Source organism: Nicotiana tomentosiformis, chromosome 9 (genome assembly GCF_000390325.3).
Source record: "Nicotiana tomentosiformis chromosome 9, ASM39032v3, whole genome shotgun sequence".
In the NCBI taxonomy this organism is placed as follows: Eukaryota; Viridiplantae; Streptophyta; class Magnoliopsida; order Solanales; family Solanaceae; genus Nicotiana; species Nicotiana tomentosiformis.
The window spans coordinates 73,260,030-73,277,137 of NC_090820.1; the positions used below are offsets into that span (position 1 = coordinate 73,260,030).

Genomic DNA, 17,108 nt, shown 5'->3' on the forward strand with positions numbered 1-17,108 from the left:
TAATAATTTGCTGTTTTCACAAGAATTGGGTGTTGGCATAAGAATTAATGAAGATCAATTTTGTATTTTCTTTATTCACAGAAAGAGTCCGGCTCCTCCTTGAGATGCTCAATATATTTCTCAAACCCTTAGACCGTTCACTCCATCTGCAATCAGTAACAAACCCTCAATAAGCCTAAAAATCTCTTTAAACAGGCTAGCTAATGAGAATTGAGAAACAACAAAAATTGCAGGAGTAGCGAAAAGAATAAGCCGTCCCTAACTCGAGGCATCACACCTTTACATACATTTCAGAAGTCAATTCATATAGGAAACCGAGATATCACCGCTATAAAGTCAGGTAGACTAGCTAGATTTTCCCATTCCAACTACAACATTAAAGAGATGGAGGCATACCAATCCAATGAATAACAATATAGCCTCAGAAATTCTCAAGCAAGAAAAAATGACATGGATGATGATCTTCAAAAATTGATGCTTTTAATTGGACTAAAATCTCGAGCAGAAACCTCTCAAGTGTTTAGGGATAAGGGACACCCATCATCAGTTTCAAAAAAGGGGGAATAAGAATGTACGAACTCAAAATGACAAGACGTTGGTTGAAGCAACCACCCTAGAATTATTTTTACAGTCCAGAACCACCAAATAAATTGCCACAAACAAGTCTTCTAACTAGAACCCCGTGTCTATAGGTCATTGTCCTATGGCTTGAGAGCCAAGGCCAGTCCAAACTTGGCACTTTTGTCAACAGCTTTGGTGTCCACTTCTCCTGAGATGGTGAAGAGTGACTTTGGACGCCACTCATGTTGGATCAGAGCATTTGCCTTGCCAAGGTTGTTAACCCTTGCCTTCACAGTGGTCAAAGGATCCAATTGATGCTGAGTTCCGACAGAGATGGTGTTCTCATTGGTAGAGAAGCTATGTGTCACCTCAGCGCCAACAGCAGTCATGGTCAGGGGACTGACTATGTGGTAGTATGATGCACTCAAAGAGTCTCCCTTGTCATTCCTAATACAAAAACATATGGAAAAGTAAGCCAATCAGCACTGAATTACAAATTTGTAACACATCTTAAATGCTCGAGCAGAGCATAGAGACCAGGTTGACATGTTAAATACAACCCAACTTGAGAAATATACAGTCAATTCTCAAGAGAGATATCCTACATTAGCAAAAACTACTCACAGATTCAAAGAAGCAATGAGGTCGGTATTTGTGAAGCTCAAGCCTGCATTACACTTGGTGATAGCTCCCACCTTGGTGTCAAAGGATACATCAGTTCCCAGAGAGAGCAGATTAGTTCCCACAACACCAGAGAAGTTGACAATGGGGTTAGCTGTCAACCCAAGACTGGTGCTAATCCCAGCATAGTCATGCAAATATTGAACTTCCAGCTGTCACGACCAAAACAAATAACAAAATAAGCAGCAGCAATACAAATCGACTCTTTCTTATTTCTATCATAACATTTGATAGCAAACAGAGCTTAAAGGAAATAGCTGTTTACCTTTGCAGAACTATGATCAGGAATTCTGAAGCTAAGAATTGTCTTCAACCCAGGGGCAGCTTCATCAACCGTAACAGTTGCCAAAAGCTAGTGTTGAAGACAAAATCAAGTCAGATTACGATATGTGTGATGGCAGATATCTCAAGAAGAAAAAGACAAATAAATTCGTGGTATATACATTAGAAAACCAATCTATAATTGATCAAAGAAAGTTTTTAACGCTTGCAGTATCTGTCTCTGTTTGGGTTGTTGAAGGCACTTGTTGACTCATAGCTAAAGGCCAGATGTACAAGGATCATTGTCAGTAAAAACGATTGTCCCAAGACCAAGACTAGAAGAACAGACCACAACAGTAAGAGGCATATATATCAACTTAAAAGGGAGTAAGCAGAAGTGCTCACATTTGAGTTTGTGTCTACTTTTATATCTGTTGTAACATTCTTGTTCTTCAATTGAGTGTTAACATCAGCCAGAAATAGATCACCTTTCTTCAGTCCTGATGATGTAATAGCCTACAAAAGATGAAGAGGTTTAAGTTGCAGAACAAATTGTAAGAAAATAGGATAACAAAGTACACAGATAAATATCTCCACATATTTCAGTGAGTTTATAAGCACTAGTGCACGAGAAATTTGCAACTAGAATCAAACTAAAGCACGGTTTTGTTGCAAAATGGACGGTAGCAATCAGCTTGAAGCTAGAGGTTACTATCATTTCCTTCATATCAGGACATAGGATGAGAAAACACCAAAATTCCAAAGTTCAGCAAGCACAAAAGATAGCAAGTGTATCAGATAAGATATCACTACTCGAGTAACTATGAGAACAGAAAAAAGTGCTTTGAATTTCTACACATTAACCATCCACGTTATCCTTTGGTTCGCAGGAAGTTACACACAAATTATAGTGTGGGGAGATGATGTTTATTGTTAAATTGGACAGAAGTTTGTTTCATTGGCATGTCCATTAATTCAATATGGTTTCTCTATGTGATTAAAAATAACTAGTAATATTTAAAATCATCAATTTAAATTATCTCAAATAAAGAATAATTTCAAGACAAAATTTAATATTTTAAAATTTTCTTTATAATTCGAAAACCGGTATACAAAGGCTAGTTGAAACAAATGAGAGCAAGAGTTGGTTAGCTAAAAGTAACAGTCTAAACGACTTTTTTTAACATGATATGCTCTAATACAAGTATTGTAATACGCTTATTGTTGTCCACAACTGAATTTGGAATTGAATTCAGTATAAACATCAATTACCACATAACTAATGCAAATACTATCAACATGGAAACCAATAATGACAACAAACACCTACAATATGGACAATATGTAGAAAACAATGCTCCGTAATGTCGAATATTATACTGCATGTCGGTGAATAATTCAAAACCATACATGGATACAGGTGTCTATGTGAATTCACTCATGAAAAAAAAAGTAAATGTCAGCGAATTTATATTTAGTTAATACACAGAAAGAAAATCAACAGAGTCAAATTTTCCTATCATTGAACAGCCGCTGTCCAATGTGATGAATCACACAATAACATACGGATATATAGAAAAGAACTCTAGCTGAATCAGGATAAAGAACAGATCCTCATCAAACTAAAGAGAACTCACAACTCCAGTAGGTGAGTAGGTAGTAATTGCGAATTTGTGGTCAGTCTGGTAGTCCCTGTACAGAAGATCTGTTCAACACAATACACAAAGACAACATCACCAAAAGAAACAACAAATCACAAACCAAATAAATGAAATCAATACAGCATTTCATTTATCGAGCAGAAAAACTTAATTAAAAAAACTATATACAACTGCCACTACCTAGGACATGTATATACCTACATACCTGAAACTTGCACCCAATCATACTAACATATATGTAAAAACTTCATCAAAATATTTAGAGATACCTATACATATTAAAACACACACTCACTGGTTGCATATTCTAGATCCTATCTCCTCGCTGAATTAGCTTGAACTTGTACTCTCTCTCTCTCTCTCTATATATATATATATACACACACACACACACACACAGAGACACACATATATATATTAAAATGTACAACCACTAGTTTCAAATTCCAGATCGGCCTCTCAACCAATTATCTCCAACTGGAACTATACACACACAGAAAATGTGTGCAAACTAATTTCAAATTCTAGATCCACTTGACTGTAAAATTTTCATAAGAGGATAAAGCAAAGAGGAGGAAATAGAAACGAACCTCGGGCCCTCTTGCCGATATCGGAGTAAAGTCCAGGTCCCTTGCCCATGTTTCAATCTAAAATCGAAGAAGAAAAGAAAATAAAGCTCTGTAGCTATGGAGAAGCAGAGTGAAAATGTGGGGAGGTGGGATTATATATAATCGCAACAAGCCCTAATTTGTATGACCCTTTTGAAACGGTGTGTTACCACGTGTACTTCGAGTGATCTGGACCGTTGATATGAAGGCTATGTAGTGTTGGCGTTTTGTTGAACGGTGGATTGTGGCGTTGAGTTGTGGAATGGTGAGGACACGTGGCATGTAATAGTTTAAGTGTAGTGCTGGCTTGGAAGAGGGGTAGGATTTTTTATTTCTTTGGCAACAAGATAATGGAGGACATGTATTGCTCATCACGAAAGGGGTTTTACAAGATTTGCTTATTCAAATCTGTGTTCAGTTTTAAATTAATTTACAAATTATAAAACAATGACAATTACAAAAAAAAAAACATATCGTAACATATAAAGTTTACTTTATAAAGACAAATAATATTAGTATTTTATAGATATTCATTTTATACAACACACTTCGTTTTTCAATATTTCCCAAAAAAATAATATATTTAAAATAATTTAACTTAAATATTTCCCTCAAATATAATTCATTCCTGATAAATTCATTTTGTCACCTTTTTTCTACCGGAATCATTGAGGAAAATTACGAACGAGTTTACAAATTTTTCTAAAGCTAAAATAATTTAGAACTTCAACCAAACAACTTTATGAAGTTATTTTACCATCCTATTTTCTATCTATAAAACTAATTCTTAGTTAAATCATTCTTTTTTTTTTTGCTAATTAGTAATATCATTCCGTCTGCCCCTCTTTGGCAATGATTTTATTGAATTGACCAAACACTCTCTTCCTATTGACATTTTCAGCTCAACTCTTTCTGTCTCTTTTTTCTTTTTTAAGAGAAAAAAGACATTAATAGCCACTTTTAAAAAATTTATAATCAAAATGCTCCATTAAATAAAAAAACAGAATATGTCCCCTTCCCTCCCTATGTCCAACCTCCACCTAAGGCGCCACCCTTTCTTTCTTTCCTTATTTATTTTGTTTTTTAATCTTCTTTTTTCTTTTGTATTTTTCAGTTTCATTTATTTTTTCCCCATTTTGATGTTAAAATTTCACTTTGTTTTTCTTTCTAATAAAATTTGCACTCTTTTTCATTTTCTTTTCCTTTTTTCTGGAGTAATTATGTATTTTATTTTTTTGTTATTTCAAGTAACAATCCCTCATGCCTTTTCCTTTATTTTTTTGTCTTAATTTTTTAATGATTTATGTTACATCTTTTTACTTTATTTTTGTACTTTCTTTTATATTTTATTTTATTGTTATTTTTTAATTTTATTTTTTATTCTTAATAAAATTATGCACTCTTTTTAAATTTTTCTTTATAGTTTTTTTTCTTCTTTTTCACTTTATTTTTTTTCTTTTCTTAACTTATTATTTTCGTTGTATTTCTATATTTTTCTTAATTTTATTCTTTCCAATAAAATCTGTCGTCCAAAAAAATTGTCACTTTTTTCCCTTTATATTATTATTTTTTATCTTAGTTTTTTTGTTATTTTTTAAGTAAAATTCCTCTGCCAAACTTTTTGTCACTTTCCTCCACTTTTGTTTTTATTTTTGTTCTTTCAAGATAAATAACTAAGTTCAAAAATTTATATTAAGACACTTTTTACACAATCACTAATTAACTATGAGTTATCATGTTATTATTTTTTAATTTTATTTAATATTTATTGATGACTTTTTTTACAATTTTCTAAGAAATTTTAGGCTTTTTTAAAAACAGAATTCACTCTTTGCAACTTTTTTTGTTTATTTTCCTTAAATCGGTAATCTAAATTTTGGTATACTATGCTAATCATGGTATACTAATGTCTAGTATACTAAGAATACTGTGAATATCATTTAATATACCAATAATATCATGGTATATCAATGTGTATTATAACAAGAATATTGATAATACCATCACTCAACAATAACCCTGGTATATGTCGATGTGTAGTATACTAAGAATATTGGGTATACTATTCAATATACTAGTAATATCATGGTATACCAATAATGTATAGTTTACCAAGAATATTAGGCTTACCATTTAACATACTCAAACAAAGTATACCATAATTTAAAACGAATCATGGTATACCAATGTATAATATACCAAAAATATTAAAAATAATATTTAACATAGATAAAGTATATCATAATTCAACTGTTGGTGTACCATATAGTATGTTGGTGTACCATATAGTATACCATGATTCAACAGTAATCATAGTATGCCATGGTTCAACTGTAATCATGGTATACCATGATTGAACTATAATCATGGCATACTACACAATTATCAAGAATATTATGAGTACTATTTAACATAGGAATTTTTACAAATCTATACTACTTTTAAAACTTATTTACCATTAATATTAAAGTTTTAACTTAATTATAAGTTGATATATAATTTATCAATTATATACAAAATAATGTCTGAGAATCTAATTTGCCCTATTTATCTTCCTCTTCTTCCTCATCCAACCTAGAAGTAGGGATTCATGTAATCCCATGTTTTCTTTCACAATTTATTTTGATAAAGTAGTCTCCTAAATTCTCCAACTCTTTTGTAATGACCTGATCGGTCGTTTTGAGCTCTAACACGTTGTTCGATGGTTTGAGACCTTGATCAGCTTCACTTCATGTATTATGACTTGTACGTGTAATCAATTTTGATTTCCGGGAAGTTCAGGGTTGATTGGAGGAACAATTCTCAATTCGGAAGTTTTAAGTTGGAAGAGTAACCAAGATTTGACTTTTGAGTAAACGATTTTAGAATTAGAATTTGGAGGTTCCAATAGGTTTGTATGATAATTTCGGACTTGGACGTAGGTTCGGGTTGGGTATCGGGTGGTCCGGGAGCATTTCAGCGCTTATTGTGGAAAGTTGGCATTTAAAGGTTTGGAATTTTTTTAAGTTTGACCACGGTTTGACTTTAAGGCAATCGGGCTCGAATTTTGATTTCGGGACTTGGAATAGGTCCGTTTTGTCATTTGAAACTTGTCTGCAAAATTTGGTTTCATTTGGAGTTGATTTGAAGTGGTTCAGACACTTGATTGTAATTTTAGAAATTCTCGAAGTTCATTGCGATTTTCATGCGTTTTGGCGTCCGATTTGTGATTCTAGAGGTTATTTTGGTGGTTTGATCATGCGAGCGAGTTTGTGTTATGTTTTTAGAATGGTTTGTGTGATTGGACAGGGTCTCGGGGGCCACGAGTGTATTTCGGATATGTTTGGGTTGTGTCGCGCTCTTATTTGATGTTTCGACGTCGTTTTCTTGGATATAAAAGATACTATATTGAGAAAATGACCTTTGATTTGTGATTTTATTGAACCATTAGATCTGTATCGTAATTATGGATTCATAGCAATAAGAATTATCGAATTCCGATGTCGTATGAGAGAGTCATGCCCATTTTCGTGTCGAAAATGATTGTTGATGTTACTGGTGCTCAAGTATCGCAATTGCGAAATTCTCTTCACAATTGCGAAGATTGTAGATTTTTGCCTTGGTTCGCAATTGCGAACAAATGTTTGCAATTGCGAAGCCTGTAGATTTTTGCCTTGGCTACTTGTCCGCAATTGCGAGGGTTCGCAAATGCGAACCCTGTGTCGCAAATACGACATTTGCACATGGTAAAAGAGCTGGAAGACGGGATTTTGGAGACATTCTCTCATTTTTGAAACCCTAGGCTCGGTAGGGGCGATTCTAAATAGGAATTTTCATCTACAATCTTTGGGTAAGTGATTTTGTTCAATTTCCAACTATTTTACATGATTATTACATGGGATTTAACATCAAAATTAGGAGAATCAAAGTGAAATTTTAAGAAACTTTAGCTATGTTTTGAGAAATGAGAATTTGAGTGTTGAGAGTCGATTTGAACTCGGAGTTTTAAACAAAATACATGTATTGACTCGTGAGGTTATGGGTAACATTTATTTACAAAAAAATTTGGAATCCGGGCACGTGGGCCCGAGGGTTGACTTTGTTGACTTTTCGAGCGGAGATGGGGATTTTTACAAATTGTTAAATTATAAGTATTGGAGTATATTTTGATTGATTTGCATGTTGTTTGACTAGTTTCGAGTTGATGGGCATCGATTTGAGGTGTTAGAGAGGGAAGTCTCTTGTCTAACCTTGTGAGGGGAAAATTACCCCGTAAGTGTTATTCCTATTGTATGCTACATGTTGTGGAAGCTACACACGCATAAGGTGACGAGTGTCCATGCGTATGCTATGATTCATGGTTATGTTCGGGTAGACTTAGATTCACGTCATGCTTTAACTGTACTATTTGAGTTATCCTTGCATGTTTAATTACTTTATTTAGCATTATGACATGAGACTAGACTCACGCAGAGTAAAGGGCTCGTTATTTTTAGATATTCGACGAGCTACTTTATTAGACGCAGAAAGTTATGCTTCCCTTACAAATTTCTCCCGCGTTGTGCGTATTCATCGAAAAGTTTTCTTAAATTTCATAACTCATACGTATATTCGTGAGTGGGGTCAAAGACCTGTTAAAGATTCTTATTCTAATGGGACTTGGTCATTCACCTCGACAGGATTACGTATCACACTCTTATGGGATCGAGTCATTCGCCTCGTCAGGATTATGTATCACACTCTTATGGGATCGGGCCATTCACATCGGCAACTTCGTGAAATACTCTTATGGGATCGGGTCGTTCGCCTTGGCAGAATCGTGCATAATATTTGACAAAAAAGCCAGTGTATCCGTGAGTTTTCCTAACTTGAGTTGTGATGACCTACCTGGTGGGGACCATATTATATACTCCATTTGAGGAGGTAACCGATATTTGAGGACTTGTGTTTATTGTTCAGATAAGGATCGTATCATGTACCTATATTTATTTTCACTGTTTAATTACCATGCTTATACTTGTTTACTTTCTATTGTACTTGAGCTTTTGGACCACTAGTAAGTGTCGATGTCGACCCCTCGTCACTACTTCTCCGCGGTTAGGCTAGATACTTACTGGGTACACATTGGTTTACGTACTCATGCTACACTTCTGCAGTTATTGTGCATGTATATATTTCTGGTGGTCTTTTGGGCGCAAAGGCGCAGCTATTGCAGGGACTTCACGGTGAGCTGCATCCCATGTTACGATCCGCAGCATACGGAGTCTCCATCATAATTATTTACATTATCCTGTCTATCTTGTGTTCTAGATAGATGTTGTATTGTTATTGTACTTCCTAGTAGATGCTCATGCACTTGTGACACCGGTTTTTGGGGTGTTCTAGAATTTGTTTATGATTTTGCTTACCATTGAGACACTTTTATTTTATATTTTACTTAAATCATGCGTATCTATGATTTTTGATGCATCGATCTCTCTATCTAATAAGATTCATGATTTCAAAAATAATAAAATGAACAACTAAATTGCCAGTTCACCTTTGGCTTGCCTAATGGCGACGTTGGGCGCCATTACAACCTATAGTGGGTTTTGGGTCGTGACAGCTTGGTATCAGAGCACTAGGTTCACTTAGGTCTCACGAGTCTTGAGCGAGTCTAGTAGAGTCTTGTGGATCGGTACGGAGACGTCTGTACTTATCTTCGAGAGGCTACATGGCTGTTAGGAGCACTTCACTTCTTGATTCCTCATCGTGCTATTTGATTCTATTGAAGCTTATGTTTTCATTTCCTTCCTACTCATTCTTATACGATGTTGAGCGCTTGTTATTAATTGGGCATCGAGGAGTTGTAATGGTACTGCAGATATGGTGCAGGATATCTCTCCTTGCGTATTCAAGTAGGCTATTATCATTGCCTTGTGGAGGGGTGTTATGTCATTTCAGCCCAGTGTTGGTGTTGCCTACGGTCGAGATTTGATATATTTCGAATTTGGTGGATTTCTTGTTAACATTGTAGTGTCACCATCTTTGATTGAACACACTGAGGCTCAACGGCATGTTGGTCTTCATTTGTTTGCCTCTCGGCATGGTGTTGTGAGATAGAACCTACGAGGAAGTCATCAGATATGGCGGTGTGTTGTGACTTCAGGATCGAATCAGCATTTTCAGTGTTGATGGTTCGAATGAGATGATCCCTGAGGTGGTATCCGTGCTTAGGAATTTTGGACTTGACGTTGAGGGATTGATTCGAATGTAGGAAAATATGAGTATTCGATTATCGTTTTGGATGCAATACAACTTCGAGTTTCAACCATATTGTTGGACCTTCGGGTGATGTTAATGAATAAAAGGGTTCTTACGGCCGGCGGATCAGTGTGGACCCAGGGAGATTAATTGATTTCATGATGGATGCAGCTATAAAAATAATGTTGGAGGAGGTTGATATGAGGTTACACAAGGGGGTTATCTCTTGTGAGAAGGTTAGGGATTGCATGACTCCTGATGAAGTTCCTATAAAGAGTCCTGCCTTCTATCCAATAGGATGCATGTAAGAGTATTTTCAGCTTGGGTCGCTTAAAGTTGTATTCCTATGCATGTAAAAGCCTTCTATCCAATAGGATGCATGTAAGAGCCTTCTATCTAATAGGATGCATGTATTGCGATGTCAGCTTGGGTCGCTTAAAGAGGATGGTACAACTGTTAGGAGGTTGGGCGTACGATGGTGGCTGATAATTCGAGATGTGTTATGATTGGTGCAGCAAGAGCTCGTAAGAAGTTGGCCGAGTAATGGAGTGGGATCATGGTAACTGGGAAGAATAAGTCGTTGTAGGGTCTGGATCTATGTGATTGCAGTGTAAAGCTAAGTGAGGGAGCCACCATCTATGATTGGGTCACGTGGTTGTATGCCTGTACAGTTTCTGGTGGTCGGGCATTGGTAGATTAATTATAACTAAGAAAAGGAAACATTAGGGGTAATTCGGACCAAGGACTTGAGGAATGTGTGCTACATCTCGCCTTATTGATTCATGTGTAGGTGTTGGGATGACTCAGAGTTTATGCTTCTGGTGGATGTGATGTACAAGGAAAAGCATTCATCTGGTTGCTTCTTTGGAAGTGTCCATGTTCTAACGGAGCACCAGTGTTTGGTTATGTACTCGGGACCAGGTTAGAGTGGGTGACTCTTAACAATGGTTCTAGTGGGTTCAAGAAGTAAAGTGCGGTATCTAAGGATTTTCGAGTTCGTCGTGTGGCTAAGGAATTAGTTTTGCAGCGAAGTGTGAAAGAGACTTGGATTATTTCTATGAATGTCACCGGGTCTATGATGTGATGTTCGAGAGATGGAGGAAACAACTTCGGATTCGCAGAAGATCTAATCAACACAAGTGTATCAGTTGGAGTTACTATAGACAACATGGGGAGGGTATGAAATGGCTTATGGGTATTGAAACAACATGGTCTCGCGATTTGTGCCACTCGAAATTGAATAGGGGTATTGATTTTGAAGGCAAGTCAAGAAGAAATTGGGAGAAGGCGAGTCATCCTAGTAGTGGATTGGATCGGCATAGTTAAAGGAATGATCGATTCCTTCGGTGTGATAAGGCAATACAAGTATTTCATGGCTATACGTGCGGGCTTAACAACCTCCGCAATTTGATTGAATTGGAGGTATTTGATTCTGATGGTTTTGATTATGTGTAAATGGGTCCCGGAAGAGTTATGGCGGATTAGGGCACGACTTGAGTCCTATGTTTTTCACGGTTATAGGAATTCGGTTGCGTGTTGCAATTGTTCTTCTGAAATAAGTGGAGTGAGAGGGTTCTAGCCGATGAAGTGTTTATTCTACTGGTGGTTCAGGGTTTATGATGAAATCCTTGGACTCTCGCGTAGCGGCATGAAAGATGTAGTGAGCAGTATGGAAATTGGAATTTGAGGATCAAGGTTGCGATTCAGATTTGATAAGAATGTCATGAGATCGGAGGAGGGGGGAGGATTTTAGATGTTCAGAGTATGCGGGCAATATTTTCAAACAACCTGAGGATGGTCTGTTATGTGGAAGAAGCGTTGGATATTGAAATGCAAATGCTTGACTAGCACTATGGAAATAGCATGGTCGATGGCCAATAAAATTCAGATTTTACTACCTTCTACGGAAGGTTGTGGGAGTATATCCCACGGGGAAGACCGTACAAGTGTGACGTATTAGTTATTCGATTGTTAGAGCTTGAAATCTGGTATGGAGATTTTGGTGATGTCGCCAATGAGAGAGGTTATGACTGAGAGACGCTCTATTCCTTTGGTGGTGCACTGTGGAAGTTGTTCCCGATTTGACGATTGATCGTATGTGTCATGAAAAGTTCATTATGGATATTTGGATGGTTATTGACCTATTTGGGGACGATCAATATAAGCTTGAGGTCCTCTAGTAGATCTACATCAGGTCGGATGTGTTCTTTCAGCATAGCATTGCTTATGGAGGAGTCTTCGAGTGTTGGATATTATTCCTGTCGTCGGCTATTCTCTGTAATACTCTATTATGCCATGTGGGTTGTGATACAGCTTGATTATTCGCACGTGTGTTGTGGTCCTGTGTAGCTTGTGTTTATTATACCTTAGTCGAGCTCAAGCTTTGTAGCGCATGGCGCTATCCGTCTCCCTAGGGTTGTAATTTTGCACTTGACGTACTTGTGGTCGATATTCGGGCATTTCGTGGGTTTGGGCATTATGGCTTGATGGGTATTTTTTCTATTGATTGTTATCTATTGATCGGGTAGCACGCGCGCCACGGGTATCATGTTTGGATCGGGTTGCACGCTGCAATGGTATCATGTATGGGTTCCTTATACTTATTTTGTGTGCCTCATTTCTCATCTCTGAGATAGGTTCATAGCATTTGTTCGGGCGTTTTATTCGCTACGCGGGCTGGGTAGTTCTTTGCTAGAGTTCGTTCTTCCTTATGTGTCATATTCGAGTTGTAGCTTGTTGGCGCATTGATGGCGTCATATGAGATTTTATTCAATGTTTGAGGTGGCTTATTGCCTAAGCAGCTTGTACTGGGTGAGACGAGGTTATTGGACCTGAAATCTGTACGATCAGATTTATGTAAGGTATATTAAAGATAAAACGTCACTATTCAGTTTAGAATGAGGTAACAGTTCTTGTTAAGCGGAGAAACTCCACGAGTTATTGATTTGACGAGGGGTTATGAGTTCCTGCATATCTCTTTCATTGTTACAGTATTATGAGGGTTGGGACCGGGCTTATATGTGTTATGAGGTATACTACGGGTATCAGGTTAGTGAATTTGCAGCTTTTATGGTTGGAAGATGCTATTACGGGTATACAAATTTTGCGGTGTATGGTATGGTTTCAGCATGGGTGCATGATCATATTTGGTACAACAGGTTGAGATTGATACGATGTTCGTATGTTAGAATCGGATCACATAGGGAATTCTGGATGTTGGAATTTGGTTCTAAGGCATGTGGGCCAAGGAAAAAGGAAGGATCCTTAGTCCGGCTCGAGCTAATGTGCTTACATCGGTCATGGTGGCGCATGCATGTGCACGAGGTGTAAAACAGTGGTTTGGGACAATTCCGGAGCGGTTCTTGGCACGTTCGAGAATGAATGTATGTTTAAGTGGGGGAGAATGTAAAGACCCGACCGGTCTTTTTGAGCTCTAGCGCATCGTTCAACAAGTTGAGGCCTTGATCAGCTTCACTTCATGTATTATGACTTGTACGTGTGGTCGGATTCTATTTTCGAAAAGTTTGGGGTTGATTGGAAGAATAATTCTCAATTCGGAAGCTTTAAGTTGGAAGAGTTGACCAAGATTTGACTTTTGGGTAAACGATCTTAGAATCGGGATTTGGAGGTTCCAATATGTTCGTATGATAATTTTGGACTTGGGCATAGGTTCGGGTTAAGTATCGGGTGGTCCGGGAGCATTTCGGTGCTTATTATGGAAAGTTGGCATTTAAAGGTTTCGAATTTTTCTAAGTTTGACCATGGTTTGACTTTAAGGCTATCGGACTCAGATTTTGGTTTCGGAACTTGGAATAGGTCTGTTTTGTCATTTGGAATTTGTCTGCAAAATTTGGTTTCATTTGAGTTGATTTGATGCGGTTCGGACACTTGGTTGAAATTCTAGAAATATTTGAAGTTCATTGCGATTTTCATGCGTTTTGACGTCTGATTTGTGATTCTAGAGGTTATTTTGGTATTTTGATCATGCTAGAGAGTTCGTGTTATGTGTTTAGATTGGTTTGTGTGATTGGACAAGGACTCGAGGGCCTCGGGTGTGTTTCAGCTATGTTTGGGTTGTGTCGCGCTCATATTTGATGTTTCAACGACATTTTCTTGGGTATAAAGGATACTATATTGTGCAAACGACCTTTTATTTGTGATTTGATTAAACCATTAGATTCGTATCGTAATTATGGAGTCATAGCAACAAGAATCATCAAATTACGATGTCGTATGAAAAAATTATGCTCATTTCCGTGTCGGGAAAGATTGATGGTGTTGCTGGTGCTCAGGTATTGCAATTACGAAATTGCCTTCGCAATTGCGAAGATTGTAGATTTTTGCCTGGGTTTGTAATTGAGAACATTTGTTCGCAATTGCGAAGCTTGTGTATTTTTGCCTTGGTTCGCAATTGCGAACACTTGTCTTCAATTGCGAAGGTTCGCAAATGCGAACCCTGTGTCACAAATGCGGCATCTGCACCTGGTAAAAGGGCTGGGAGACGGGATTGTGGAGATATTCTCTCATTTTTGGAACCCTAGGCTCGGTAGGGGGCGAATTTGAAGAGGGACTTTTATCTACAATCTTTGGGTAAGTGATTTTGTTCAATTTTTAACTATTTTACATGATTATACATGGGATTTAACATCAAAATTAGGAGAATCAAAGTGAAATTTTAAGAAACTTTAGCTATGTTTTAAGAAATGAGAATTTGAGTGTTGAGAGTCGATTTGAACTCGGACTTTTAGACAAAATGCATGTATGGACTTGTGAGGTTATGGGTAACATTTATTTACAAAACTTTTCGGAATTCGGGCATGTGGGCCCGAGAGTTGACTTTGTTGACTTTCCGAGTGGAGATGGGGATTTTTACAAACTGTTAAATTACAAGTATTGGAATATATTTTTATTGATTTGCATGTTGTTTGACTAGTTTCGGGTCGATGGGCATCGGTTTGAGGTGTTAGAGAGGCGTTGGAGCCGGTTATGGAACTTCGGAGCGAGGTAAGTCTCTTGTCTAACCTTGTGAGAGGAAAATTACCCCGTAGGTGTTATTCCTGTTATATGCTACATGTTGCGGGAGTTACGCACATATGAGGTGACGAGTATCCGTGCGTATGCTAGAATTCCTGGTTATGTCGGGGTAGACTTAGATTCACGCCATGCTTTAACTGTACTATTTGAGTTATCCTTGCATGTTTAATTACTTTATTTTGCATTATGACCTGAGACTAGACTCGTTATTTTTAGATATTCGATGAGCTACTTGATTAACCGCGGAAAATTATGCTTCCCTTACGAATTTCTTCCACGTTGTGCGTATTCATGGAAAAGTTTTTTTTAATTTCATAACTCACACGTATATTCGTGAGTGGGGTCAAGGACTCGTTAAAGCTTCTTATTCTAATGGGATCGGGTCGTTCGCCTCGGTAGGATTATGTATCACACTCTTATGGGATCAGGTCGTTCGCCTCGGTAGGATTATGTACCACACTCTTATGGGATCGGGCCGTTCGCCTTGGAAGGATATTAATGTAACACTCTCTTATGGGATCAGGTTGTTTGCCTCGACATGATATTATTGTAACACACTCTTATAGGATCGGGTCGTTCATCTCGGCAAAATCGTGCGTAATATTTGACAAAAAAGCCAGTGTATCCGTGAGTTTTTCTGACTTAAGTTGTGATGACCTATCTGGTGGGGACCATATTATATACTCCATTTGAGGAGGTAACCGATATTTGAGGACTTGTGTTTACTGTTCAAATGAGGATCATATCATGTTCCTATATTTGCTTTCACTGTTTAATTACCATGCTTCATACTTGTTTACTTTCTACTGTACTTGATTTATTGGACCACTAGTAAGTGTCAATGTCGACTCCTCGTCACTACTTCTCTGTGGTGTGGCTAGATACTTACTAGGTACGTGTTGATTTAAGTACTCACGTTACACTTCTGCACTTATTGTGCATGCATATATTTCTGGTGGTCTTTTGGGCACAAAGGCGCATCTATTGCGGGGACTTCACGGTGAGTTGCATCCCATGTTACGATCCGCAGCATACGGAGTCTCCATCATAATTATTTACATTATCTTGTCTATCTTGTGTCTAGACAGATGTTGTATTATTGTTATTGTACTTCCTAGTAGATGCTCATGCACTTATGACACCGGGTTTTGGGGTGTTCTAGAATTTGTTTATGATTTTGCTTACCATTGAGACACTTTTACTTTATATTTTACTTAAATCATGCGTATCTACGATTTTTGATGCATAGATCTCTCTATATAATAAGATTCATGATTTTAAAAATAATAAAATAAATAATTAAGTTGGTAGTTCACCTTTGGCTTGCCTAACGGCGGCGTTAGGCGCCATTACAACCTATAGTGAGTTTTAGGTCTTGACATCTTTTCTCGTTGATCGGCTACCTTCAATGATTTGAAATATAAAACAAAGACACATATTTGCTTTTAATCTAATGGTTTTTCAATTGTTTCTAGGTTTATGTTTCAAGAGCATCTTGCGGAGCTGAGCAACATCTATTTCATAGGCAAAGCCCTCTGGCATGTAGTAACGATCAGTGGATTTGGCACCCATGATGTTTTCGTTGACTGCTCTCCACTTTTATTCATCACCATATTGCTTCTTGGCACCTCTCCTTTTGCACCACCTGCGACCGTTCTTTTGATCCCGTTGTGTATCTACACCTACTGAGTTAGAACATAATTGATATTGCGAAACTCCATTAACAACCATTAAAATTCTTCGAATCTTGAATTCGAAAATCGAATTTTGAAAAATTATTATTTGTTTGGATTGGGTGTTGTTGCAAATGATTGGAAATATCCTTTGGAGTTTATATCTCAATTTTGAGAGAATTTGGTGAAGATTCGAGGTGGTTTTGCTTGGAATTTCAGATTGAAACTCGAAAAAGAAGACATAAAAAATTGTATATATTTTGCATGCCGGGTGTAGAAACGGCATACAAAATATATACAACTAACATAATTGTATATGAATTGTATGTAAATTATATTTTTTGACCGAATTCTATACAAAAAAATATATTTAAGTTGTAGATAAATTGTAGATATATTATAGATTT

At 37.1% G+C, this 17,108-nt stretch overlaps 1 protein-coding gene across 1 annotated transcript; it reads right to left on the reverse strand.

Moving 5' to 3' along the window:
* Nucleotides 1–458: 458 nt before the first annotated feature.
* LOC104092541 (mitochondrial outer membrane protein porin of 34 kDa-like) lies at nt 459–3,911 on the reverse strand. Its single transcript, XM_009598160.4, has 6 exons — nt 3,755–3,911; nt 3,141–3,208; nt 1,909–2,019; nt 1,508–1,594; nt 1,186–1,394; nt 459–1,008 (listed from the first exon to the last, which is right to left on the reverse strand). Exons 1-6 carry the CDS (start codon nt 3,801–3,803, stop codon nt 702–704), a joined length of 831 nt encoding a protein of 276 aa, XP_009596455.1. The 5' UTR covers nt 3,804–3,911; the 3' UTR covers nt 459–701.
* Nucleotides 3,912–17,108: the final 13,197 nt, after the last annotated feature.